The 12,927-nt window shown below is 37.3% G+C and overlaps 1 protein-coding gene across 11 annotated transcripts in view; it reads right to left on the minus strand.

Moving 5' to 3' along the window:
- LOC148393348 (neurexin-1a-like) overlaps positions 1 to 12,927 on the minus strand; it is a 181,131-nt gene that overhangs the window by 15,471 nt on the left and 152,733 nt on the right. For 10 of the 11 annotated variants that reach the window (XM_088384596.1, XM_088384601.1, XM_088384599.1 and 7 more), the window contains 3 exons: positions 8,097 to 8,268; positions 3,165 to 3,254; positions 1,701 to 2,020 (listed from right to left, as the gene is read on the minus strand). In XM_088384596.1, coding sequence (XP_088240722.1) covers positions 1,701 to 2,020; positions 3,165 to 3,254; positions 8,097 to 8,268 — 582 coding nt within the window. The remainder of the gene's footprint in view (positions 1 to 1,700; positions 2,021 to 3,164; positions 3,255 to 8,096; positions 8,269 to 12,927) is intronic. The other variant, XM_088384602.1, reaches the window with a different exon arrangement.

Raw genomic sequence — 12,927 nt, forward strand, 5'->3', positions numbered from 1 at the left:
AACAAATTTGTCAGATGTGATTGTACTCCATATGAGCCAAAGTTTGTTCAATACACAGGTAGAAAGAAATTTCTACCTGTTAATAATTTCAAAAATATGTTAATAATTTTGTTCGACCTATTTTTAACATTAGCTCTAAGGATGTTTAATGTTGAATTGACACCAATGTTATTGCCTTTCAGTTCTCTAATTCATTTGACCCCAACCTCACGGTTAAAAAAATGGGATTGTACAAAGGCATATTGCTCTGGAGACTATAAATACATATTCATACAATTCTTGGAATACCTTTGAAGCGGCAATATTATGGCCAGGAATCTGTAATATGTTTAAAAATGTAATGACAGATATGATCTTAAGAAAAATTAAGACCAAATAATCTGCGGTTCTCATCGCGTAAAGCTCCTGTTGAAGAGTCTCCACTGCGTAAGATTAGTTGCCTGAGGAGTGATTCAAACCCCCAGATAAAGCTCAGGTCTGAATACCGGCACATACAGGATTAGTGTGAAATCTAAGATTGCAGCCTTAGCTTGTCAAACAATAATCCAATGCTGGACCAAGACCATCAAAGAATGCCTGAAGGCAGATACTATGGCTACTGGATAAGAGAAGTAGTGCATGGATGATTACTATAAAAAGGATTGGAACGATAAACTACTGTTACCAGGTCATCCACAACAAAAGATTATTAACATATTGAGCTGCACGTAGACAGTGCAGATACAACTAATGTTGTGTGACAGTACTGCTAAAAAGTTGCTGTAATTGCATGCAGCATTTCAAGGCAAGTAATATGAAAATTATTTGCAACAATCCAATGAATGAAATTAAATCAAACATATTGCCATGCCGTGCCTGTTTCACTTGGGCCAATCATGCTAAAAGCGAATTTGAATGTAAAGTTTATTCAAAAATGAAAAATGACTGAATTGAAATGGTCATCAGAGAGGAATTCAACCAGGAGGACAATGCTAAAAACACGAGCTATTCAAGGGTAAGGACTCTGAATGCTTTTCTTTGAACAGAAGCCAGACACAAAGCAATGTCCTGAGACTGAAACGTCCCTCTGCAGGAGCTCTCAGCGGAAAGGTCGTCAGGTAGAATCAAACCACAGACAATGACATCTCCCAGTGCACATTTTTTCAATGCCTCATTCATCTTGCTGACTTCATCACAGAACACCTCTTTAATCAAATGGATCAACTCAACGTCCTAATTCGGTTTTATTGATCAATCCAACTCTTATCTGCAACTTCATATGCATGGTGAATGAGAGAATAAGGAATATTTAACATTCTAACAGTGATGACCGATTCATTTTGGCACCAAAATACATATTTGAAACATCGATAAGGTATCAACTTCAACCTATATTTGGAATATTACCGAATGGTTAGTATATTAAGAATAATGGAATGAATTGAAATGTGCTTTTAAGCGGTGGCTTTCTCTACTTTCAGAAACCTATATCAAAATCACTTCTGTTTAATAATTAACAAATCCAGATTTTGGGCTGCATTTAATTGCATATCAGTGGTGCTGCCCCTAGTGATTAAATCATTTATGCAAAAGGTAGAAGGAAATGAAGGCATTTAGGAAGCAGAAGCAGAGGAATAGAGATCCTCATACAGTGGCCAATGCATGTATCATAAAATTTGATTCACAGTTCGAACATTATTTAAAAACAATGATTAGCTTACCTGCTGAGGCTCTCGTGGTGTGGTCTGTTTGACCCGTCGACTCGACGCAGTGGTGGTGGTGAGCTCCATAATGGTCGTGGACGTTTCGGACCGATTGGCTGTGGTACTTGACTGCGGTGTTATAGAAGAAGGCGACTCCCCTACAAGCCGCGCACTGCCCTGGATCTTAATGTTGGGGTCCCCCTCTGCGGCCATGTTGAACACTTTCAGGCCGTTATAGTAGAGGCCTGAAAGTTGGCCCTGAAAGGATCGAGTCCGGTCTCGCTCCCAGCCACCAATCTGTATAGTAGTTTGGCTGTTGAAGATAGTAAGCTGCCGCCCTGTGGGAAAACAATGTTACATATACAAATCTGTTGGATTGCAGACTTTTCAAGTAAACAAAAATACCAAAAAAGATAACACTCGCCAGTGGCTAATGAGACCAATAAATTACGGGTTGTAGAAGCAAACCCTGGCAATTTATTGCAGTTACTATGATGACATGCCTGTTTTATGAAAAAACAAAAATACGAAAAAAGAAAATGCAACTTTGCTAAAAGGTTAGTCTCATAAAAACAAGAAATCGTGATTCGGTAAGTGTAGCTATGATATGTCAATATGAAAGATGAATATATTAATAAATGCATATATATGTATAGCATTTATAGAATCGATAATGCATTTAGATTTTTTTCTATAATTGGGTTTTTTATTTCAAGTTTTAAAATGTAAGAAATTTGAACACAGCATGAATAGAAAAAGTGACAATGCGGCATTTTATAGTTGGAGGCATCCAGACTCCTTTTAGCAAACGCAATCAAAGAATAATAAACTAAAGAAGGTTAAGCATGAAAAACAACACAAAACAAATAAGAACAATGTGATATGGAAGTTGGTTAGAGCAAAATAAAGGAATCAAACATAAAGAGGGGGTCATTTCACATTTTATGTGAAAAATATGAATTGGTTATTACATTGGAAAATCAAAGCATGCACTCATATTGTTTTAATGTTACAGTTCATTGAAATAAAGCCCTATACACAATATGTTAAAGGGACTCCAGAATTTTGACGCCAATTCGCATTGTTCTCTATTTATAATTTCTAGCAGTTTAATCACAAACATTAAAAGGCATCTGTCAAAAACATGGAAAAAAAACAATGCACATAAAGTCAAAACAAATAGTAAATTTATAGTTATTGTTTAGTAGTTTACAGCAAATTTACAGCAAAATGCTACTATAATTTATAGAAATTTTAACAATGTTGATTTAAATTCATATTTATAGTCCCTTTAACTATAAATTCACACACGTATTAAAACAGCTGACTACCAAATACATACATTATTACAGTAACATTATATTAACTATTCAAATCATTTATTTTATTCATGTTTTATTTTATGTTTAGTGTTTACAAAATATTGCAACAACTTAGTTATGATGAAATTATTCTATTTGAAATTTTAATCAGTGATTTTACCTTTGTCGAGTAGCCATTCGTCAACTACTCGACCAAGTCGGAATGGGATTCGCTGTCTAGCAATCGCCAGGCGTTCGTTATCATTGTTGCCTTTAAAGTTTAAAGAGACATTTCAGTGGTTACAATCTGTAAGGTCAAGGGTTCAAACGTTCATACTTCTACAGCTAAACAACTGCACATTTACATGTTTTATATTGAAAATGTTTGGTGTATTTATAACAAATATTTAATGAACCATTATTTAAACAAACATTTAATTTATTTTATCCAACAAATTAGGTCTACATTAATTGAAATTAAATGGTTTCATCCTTTGGATTAATAAAGCTAGGTTATAAAACAAACCACATTACAAGTTTCATTGTCAAGTCTTGTATCCACCACATTTATCTTTCCACTCTGAAAATTTTAAAATGCTTTTTTACTGGTTAAGTACATACATTTTCAAAATAAACATCACTTAAATTTAAATTATATCACCCTTGGTTGTTGGTTTGAAAAGAAAATGTAACACATTGCAAATATCAATCTTGTAATGAATAGCCTCGATGACAAGAAATAAAGTCTATTTACAACATGTAATATACGGAACAATAAAACAGTCAAGATAGAGCTATACTGCATAGTTATCTTTCGTAAAATGGATTTGACAAAAGCTACACGGACAAGTGAGTGTCATATGTTTGCATGGGCAGGGTTATTGCGGATGGAATAGTGTTATTCAGTAAATAAGTGTCAAAGAAGTGCCACGGGAGGAGAAGCATCCTAAAGAAACCGCCACTTTTACATTGAAGGGCCACTCGGCATAAATGAGGACAAACTCTGCATCAACCTTTTGTCAGGACCACTAACTTCACCAGAGCTAAAGAGTGAATGCTTTCCCCTCTCCTATTGTCTGCAGGGATTGAATTCAGTCCGCTTCATTCTTCTTGCAGATTGACAATGTTTGTTCCATCAACTATATTAATTCACCCTGTGCAGATTAAAGATCTGCTAGCTAACAATGCTTTGGAGGTGAATGGCCCCTGAGCAGACAGGAACACAGAGACCTGAAGGAAAGTAGGTCTTGGTGGCAAAAAAAAAGGAAAAGAAAAGAAATGTTGAGACATTTTTCATTACATCAGCTTGAATGGCTACAAAGGCACAGCACCTTTGAAAAGGATTTAAAACTCGTTTCTTGAGTTCATTGAATTTGGCTGCTGATTGTGTCAAGTTGTCACAGGATGTTTATAGCAATTTTATGTTTTTTCAATTTTTTTTAGAAATACATTCTTCAATATAGCAATCGATCCCTTTTTTGTGAGTTGATTTTATATTGTGTAACAAGTACATATAGAGTGAGAAGTGACTCCGATACATTTACAGGCTTTGCTCATCGTTTCCCAACTAACGTGTTCTCACAAAACTGTTGTATGGAATCGTATAAAAAGCTTAGCACTAAATATTAATTAAAAAAATATTAATAGTTAGAAGCTTGGAATCATGAAGTAACTCACAATGTGTATTTTACCTATAATAATAATAATACAATCACAATAGAGTGATTATGAATATAAAACACCGTCATTACCTCTGAATAGCGAAAATTCACATTGTTAAAAAAAGAATAACAATAAAATAAAAACATAACAAGGAAAGGTGCCTTTCGGCTAACACAGACACAGATAATTCAAAATGTGTCTATTTGTGAGCAAAAATATTTTTTATTTTCCGCACTCTAGCAAATTGGATGGGTGTCAAACATGGCCAGTCTCATATTGGGGTCAATTAAAAGAGAATATAATCGCGTTATGATAATGTATTGATCCCCACTGTGGCACATGAACAATGCCATCCGCAGGCCACCAAAGAGAGCCTGAGACTATTGCCTAGTGGTGATTTGGTTTAGTATGAGATGGCCAAGCTTATCTACTTTTCCAGACAGCGGAGATTCAGCTGAGCCGCCCCAAATGACCTGATTTGGTCGGATTCGTTTCATTTTGTCTTTTGGAACAAAGTTGTCAGTACAGATACTGGGACATTTCCTCTATCGATGGAATCAGAACACTTATAAAAGATAAAATAATTTTTGATTAATTGATTCCAATTCTTTGCCCATGGTGTCCATTGTACTGTACTTAAAACTTTCTGGAGGCAGCCTGAGCAGGTTCATGAACAGAAGAGCGATGGGGAAATAAAATACAGCTATGAGACTTTGAAGAAAAAAAGCCAACCCCCACCATCAATCCACTCTGCGGACTCCGCACTGCAAGGTGGGAAAAATAAAAAAAATCGGATAGAGGGTGAGATGGACAGAGGGGGCAGGGGTGGTCAGCTTGAAGGTAAAAGGTACAGAGAGAAGGGGAAGTGAATGCAGGGGGAGTCATGTAAGTGCACTGTGTACTGATAACAGTAAAAAGAATAAGGCCAGGCGGGGACTTCTCTATTATCTTTGTGTGCAGTGCATGCTCATTGGGTACCGTAATAGGATGCTGCATGGTGCCCTGCGGGCCTGGCAACACCATTGTGTTGGTATTACTTTCATGGCCAATACTCTGGAGAAGAAGCCCTTTTTTCTTGTTTTTGTTGCAGCCCAGCCTTTTGTGTGTGGCGAAAAGCAGAGCAAGAATAAAAGGAAGAACCACAGCAAACAGAAGGGTAGTTATGCATCTGTGCGTGAGCTTTGAATTTTAGATTAGAATAATTACGCTAAAGATTTTTAATGGGGCCTCTTAAGTATGAAGGACGAGGCTTTTCAGTGAGATTACGATGACAGCAGTATAAGTCTTGGTGGAACAATTATTGCCTTGCTTTCGAAAATGATTGCTCCCTGCGATGCAATCTGCACCTTTCTGTCTGTTGGACTTTCAAACCATCATTTTTGTGTCTGCCTTGCTCTATTGTAGTCACTGTTGATCCGTAAGAGGCCAAGGCCAAGGGGTACTATTATTGAGTGTATTAGTGGCATACATGGATACTTGTCAAACGAAAGGCGGGCCGAGTGAATGATGGCTTTGTGTGCTGGAGGTGACAAGGGGAACCGTACAGCAGTTGTAATTGAATGCAATTAGTCTAAATGACCCTAATGGAATAGCTAACCTTGGAATTATTGCAAATGGATCATTGCATGTTTCTCTGGCTAAGGGTTGAAATTACAGAAATTACTTTACAGTTGATAACAAATTTGGACTACAATGGAACCAATACATTTGATTGCCCCGTAGGTTGTGTAAGACAGAATCTAGAATGTGTATGTTCAGAATGAATTATTTTGAATTTAAGTCTTTGTGTTCTTTAAAAGGAGTAGCCGTCTCAAGTAGTAGGGCACTATTTTTGTACATGGCTGTAATTTTATTTGTTTGGTATTTTGCTCATCTTTACACAAGTAACTTGGGCGTAACGTAATGATTCAGAGGGGTTGTCCCATGCAGGTATCACATTCATAAACAAAATCCCATGACAACTGAATTTGTGGCTCCGTCAAAAATAGCGCTACACTACCTGCGCCATGAGTTAGACCTGCTTTTAACTAGTCTACTTTGGTAAACCAAATTTGCAGATACGCCAGGTGGCATGGCATGGCATAAATGCCCAAACTCACAAACACACTGAACAAGACCATCACCATGAAAATACGCCTGCTTTAACACCAAGGTCAGACTAGTCTCTGATAGTGTCAGGGGTGAAAGTGCCCCATGTTTGGTTTGTGGGTTTTTTTCTTCTTCTTTTTAATACCAGCTGTTCACTTTTTTCACTTGTAAGTTATACCCCATTATGACCTCAGAGAAAATGTGTTTCAAAATTCAAATCACTTGGACACTGAGTTCCACAAGACGTGCTCAACTTCAGGGACTCTCTTTCTATAAAAGACAAGGTAATGGATAACAGTACTGCATCATAGAAAACACCATTGTCAGTGATTGACAACTGAGTCATTACACATTGAACGCAACCTGTATCAAGATAAGGTTGACAAATAGACCACTCTTAAGTAACAAAACAGGAAAATAATGAAGTTGCTTTCACCAGCTTCTTTCTTTCATGATCTGCCTGAACAATGTTTGCAGTGCCAAGATTGACTATTAACACTGCTGTGCTTTCTCCCCCCCATCTACAATATGTCAGAAATATCACTCGCCATGTTTTACCCGAGGTGATTAAGAAGGGTTGAGCACATTTGACCATCTTGCTTTTGGATAATTGCCACTGTCATTGCTAAAAAGGTCAGCAAACATTCTGAAAAAAACATTTGTCCTCCTGCCCAGACATTTAATTCACTCCCACGTTCAAACACATGAACTTGATTTGGACATGGAGAGCACACCCTTTGGGTGTACTGTACATATTTCAATTTGGAACACAGCATTTAACATTCATTTATCCACAGTAGCTTTTGTCAAAGCCCTCTACCGTTCAGAGAGTTAAATTAATAAACACTGTGACATTTTAATATTCATGTTATTGACATGTAGAGATTGCACAGAAAAGTACCAGTGTTGCCAGGTCCTTCCTTAGCCAAGGACTCCATTCATATTATGTCAACTTCATGCAAAAACACACAATAGATTTAGCAACTATAAACTGGACATGTAATTCCATTTTATTTAATTTTACTGTTGCACTATAAATTCTCAATTAAAATTTAAGCATTGCTAATACACTAAATATAGGCAGATTTTGATCTATATACTCTACTAGTCACACTGTCAACAGTGTGGCTGGCCTTTGAGAAAGGTTGTATTTGATAAGAAAACAAAAATCAATGTTAAGAAACATCAATATGCACAGTGTGATTAAAGCATGTATGAAAACACTGGTATTATTCTACACAGCTGCTGGAAAGAGAATAACCAACATTACATAATCATGACAAGTGCAGTTCATAATCAACTTTTTTATAAGTCAACCTTAATTAGCAAATTCATGCTTCTCAAGAGAGAGTGCATCACTCACCTTGGGGGTAGCGCTCAATGACCGGGAGATCATCCAACTGGAGTGTGGCATTACCCCCACTCCTCGTAAACTTGACTATGTGGTACTTTCCGTCGTTTACAAACTTTGTCGTCTCTTCTATGTTAATGTCGTCTGTTCCAACATTAAACACCACAGCAATGTTTCCTCTTTCCTGGAACAACAAGAACACAAAATGCAACAGAGGTGAGTTAGGGTGACTCATAAAGTAACTGTGCACAGTGAAGATCAACAGTAAGTCAAAAATAATGTTTGAATTCACCTTGCAGAAGTTTCTTTAACAATTTATGGTCCAAGTTGTCAATATGTACTACATAATCAATTTTCAATGAGTGTGTAAGCTAGTGTATGACCCCCTCTCCTCTTTGGAGATTCACTGAAATGAGCATCTGGTTGGAAGCTAAACCTATGGTAGAACTGCAGCATTCTGCATGTCATTATCCAGTCAGCACAGCCAACTCGCTTTGCATCTCAGTCTCTTGCCAACACTCTCAAATTAAATCATCAACTGCCTTCCAAGACCTTCAGGTTCTGGTTAATTTCAGACGGTTCAAACCTTCTCAAAAAAGACAGAATTGAAAGTACAATCAAAATCAGTCATTCAAAGGTCCTGTTTGCCTAAGCTGTCTAATTGAGAAAAAAATCAATCACAAAAACTGTAGGCCTTGTGTCATACTTGTGTTACAAGTGTGATTGTCAGACATTGATGTGGTAGTAAAACTTCACCTATGAGTTAATTTGTCTGTTTGAGTGATTTGCTCCACTTAAAATCCTTCAGGAAGAGTCCCCGAGATACTAGCTGAGCAGTAAGCATCATCCTGCCTCATATTCTCATTTTAAAAATTTAGTCCAAGACAAGTATGAGATAAGAGAACCTACTTAGACCTCCAAAACCAGGACACAATAGTAAACGTCTTACTAACTGTCAGTCTTGAGGGACCGACGCAATTAGTAAGTCCTGCTTTCAATAGCTCCCTCCAATTTACTTTGAATGCTTCCAGTGGCCTTGTTAAGGTTTCCAACTAAAATGTCCATAGCATAAACATATGACAAAAGAAACTATCCAGCACTGAAACAGATTTTAAGATGAAAGAGGGCGAGCAACTAAACAGGTAGCACCATAGCCTCACAAAATGAACATAAAAGTCTTCCCAGAAGAGTGCAAAAATACTCATCTGTATAAAGATAACGGACTCCAAATTTTGTTCTTTTCACCTACTGCCATTGTCCTTCAACATTTGCTAATAATATATAATTAAAGTCAATGTTCATCCATTATTAAGAGTAGTGGGAGATGCCTCTCCTTCCCGAGAGGCCTACACATGACATGTACATGTACTGTATCAGGAAGACTCCCTATTTATACCATAGCATAAAAAAAATCTTCAAACTGGTAGGACTTAAGCATGCAGTTCCGTCATGTTCTGAGAGCATCCCAATCCTGCAGCTTTAATATCTTATGGTCTGATGTCAGCTTGATTGATAGCTGCTTATATAAACCACGGCCATACTGCAAATTCAGGGCTGCTCACTTGTGCTGCCTCATGGGAGCAGACTGTATGGCGCATACATACCACACCCAGAATATTCAGCCTTGCCTGACATTCTTCATGGCGTCTTGATTAATTGCTCATCATGCTGCAATAGAGTTTAATTAACTGATGAAGTTGATCCACCATTCTCTTCTAATCTCATCCCTGTTTCTTAATGCTTCTTATCCTCGCAGCTGGAGGGAGGAGTAGGCGCCGTAATATTGGGGGTGTCAGTCGCTCGTTAAATGTCCCCATCTGCAGTCATTATACAACCACGGGCATAGTTGTTTTAGGAGCAATAAAGCTGCAAAACAGACACTGCGGACCAAGCGCTTGAGTAGCATTTCTTGCTTCCACTGATGCCAACAAAAGCACAAGTACTGCATCTCACTCTTTATTAAAGTTACTGCAGACACAAGTTATAGTTGTATAAGGTCAAACAAAGCAAGATTTAAACCATGAACTGTTTACAGGCTCATTTTACTGCCCACTCTGCAAAGACAGAAATGTAAATTACCACCGTGTAGGTCCTTCTCTCCTATTCCTGCAAAATAAGAAGACCTCAGTGCTCATTTATAAGTCCTTTATGATGACCATGACTGTGCTTTAGACATATTTTATAGCTCGTCAGCCCAACGCGACAGGACTGCAACCAATCATTTGACATTGTACGAGCCTCTGAGGCGCTGCCTGGCAGGTGGAGGAAAACCTCTGCCATCCCTTAAGTATGTCTTTGTATGCATCTAATGTATGTGCTCATGAGCAGGTTGACTTGAGGGAATATTAGGATCTCACTACAGAGGCTAAATGTCTTCGTGTAGCAAGGACATGCAGGCCATTCTCCCCACCTTATCTTTTAATTACCCCTGACAGTCTTCTGCTTCTCTCTTTTAAGCTTTGTTAATGAAATTACGAAGCTAATGGAAGAATTAGGCACAAGAAAATGACTTCCCCTTTTTTCCAGGCATGTATTTCTGCTCCACGAACTGTACACTATGCAATTATTATTCCATACCTCAGTAATGATGCCTAGGGGGAAAATATTTCATCCGACAGTGTAAACATATCTATGCACATCGAGACTTGCCATGTGAATAGAACGCAGCAAATTATATACATCTCATTATTAAAACACAGAAGGAATCTATCAAAAAGGCATTTCAGGCTCATAAATGAAACAGAGATGTTGTGATTTATCAACCATAGTATGTCAGAAAAACCTGGCGATTGGGCACGTACTGTCTCATCACTCATTCAATTGAGCATCTGCTTAAGACATCATGTTGGCACACAGGATAAAGTCTCAATATGGCATCATCACACGCAACTGCATTTAAAAAAAAAACTAGCTCTCCTTGTGCATATGGGTGAGAATCAAGCACTGAGAAAAAGACAAGTGGACTCCCTCTGCAGCAATGAAAGTGAACATTTTTAAATGTAGGCATGCTATATAACTCTGTGCAAAAGTTAAATCTGTCATAGGCTGATTTTGTTGTTTTAGAAGTGCCCTAATTAGTGCACATAACAACAGTATAATGGTGCTTGAGAGAGAGCATTTGCTAGAGTTGAGCTGTTAAAACTGTTAAACACTTTCAACAAAAAGTAGTTTTGCAAAGCAGATACTGCTAATGTAAATGGGATGTACCAAGTAATAATAACAATAATTATTATTACGACTATTAATAATAATAACAATAATAATGTTTTTACTATTACTGTATATACTGTTTATCTTTTTTTATTGCTTTGAGTATTACTTGAGTGAAATTCGACAAAAAAGGGATTCTCATGGAGATGTTTATGTTCTGAAAAAGAAAATCAAGCCTTCATCTCTTTGCGATGGTATCTTCAGCGTGCTGAGGAAAGAGTGCCTTTGCTGTGAGCTCAGCTCATTTCCAAATCAAACCCACTGGCTAAAGTGCCTAATTATCTGTGAAGTTGGCTTGAAATTGTTTTCATTGCTAGCAGACTTTATCAAACGGCTTTTCTGGAGGAGAGCTTCATCAAATATCTCTGAGTTACTAAATTATCTCTCTAGCTGCATCAGTTCCTTAAATGAGAACTCAAAGAGAATAACAGAAGATTTATGTACTATTACCTTTCGTCTGTGATTTATACATCTAAATCATAATGTCACTTAAGACATGTAGAGAGAACATACTACACAATTATGAAGCAGTAACAAAAAAAAGCAATTATGCCAGGCAGAGAGTCAATAACAGAAGTTGGAGGTGAAAAAAGCCAGGAACCGTTCATCTCTTCCTAAAATGACATTTGCTATCTATAAGCCTTTTCTTTTGCGCCATCTTGAGCGTCACGGTGACACATTCCATCAAGAGAGGTCAACATATATCTGAAATTTCATTCTGTCTCACTCAAAGAAATCAATTCAGGTTTAAGGTGATTCTGCTGCCTGTCCACTTGTGACAGCTGGCGAGCAGTCGAGGTGAGTCGACCTTCAGCTCTGTCCTCTTCTCTCCACCGGGACTTCTCCCCTCCCCCCGAACATGCCAGCGTGCCTCACATATCTACCATAATAAGATCAAACTGTAAACAATGCAGGGGGACTAGTTGATTGAGTTAACGAGGAAATTGTTGGGTATTTTTATTATTCCTACATCAAAAGAACAATTATGTATATACATATATTAATGTGTTAATGATGTTAATCAAAGTCAACTTTGATTTTAAGAAAACTGAGGGGGAAAAATTCACTTAGAGAAAGAAATTCTACCCTCGGAATCTAATTCACTTACTTGGATATTCCAGGACTGTGCTCGGCATGAGATTCCCTGTAATAATCAGGTACCTCTGCTCATAAATATGTATTTCTATCTTGTTCTTCTGAGCTTTGTTCGGCTTGATTTGGTCACTGCTTGAACTCCTCAAGTAATTACGTTACATGGGCACATATCTTGTCAAAGGTGTCAAACCATGGATGTTCCTAATGTCATCTTTTAATGCGTTTTAGCAATTGGGAAGGTACTACATCTTCTACCTCGGAAATTATCACCATCTTTTTAAAGGCCACTCTATAGCATTTTCCCCGGTTATTATGTTTATTATGATTATATAATTATTCCAAATAATTCCACATGTAAACTGAAGTGTGTTAAAAATGTACACTGAGGATTTCATAACGTGTTTAAAAAAGTTTAACTTTGCTCTACATCGTACAGAAATTAAGAAAGTGAAACTGTTATGAATATAACATACCATTTATATTTAAACGGTCTAATATAACTTCCTGTAAAGATATTTTTTGCATGCAAAACAATGAT

Source organism: Syngnathus floridae, chromosome 9 (assembly GCF_059516105.1).
Source record: "Syngnathus floridae isolate MCC-2025c chromosome 9, RoL_Sflo_1.0, whole genome shotgun sequence".
Lineage (NCBI taxonomy): Eukaryota > Metazoa > Chordata > Actinopteri > Syngnathiformes > Syngnathidae > Syngnathus > Syngnathus floridae.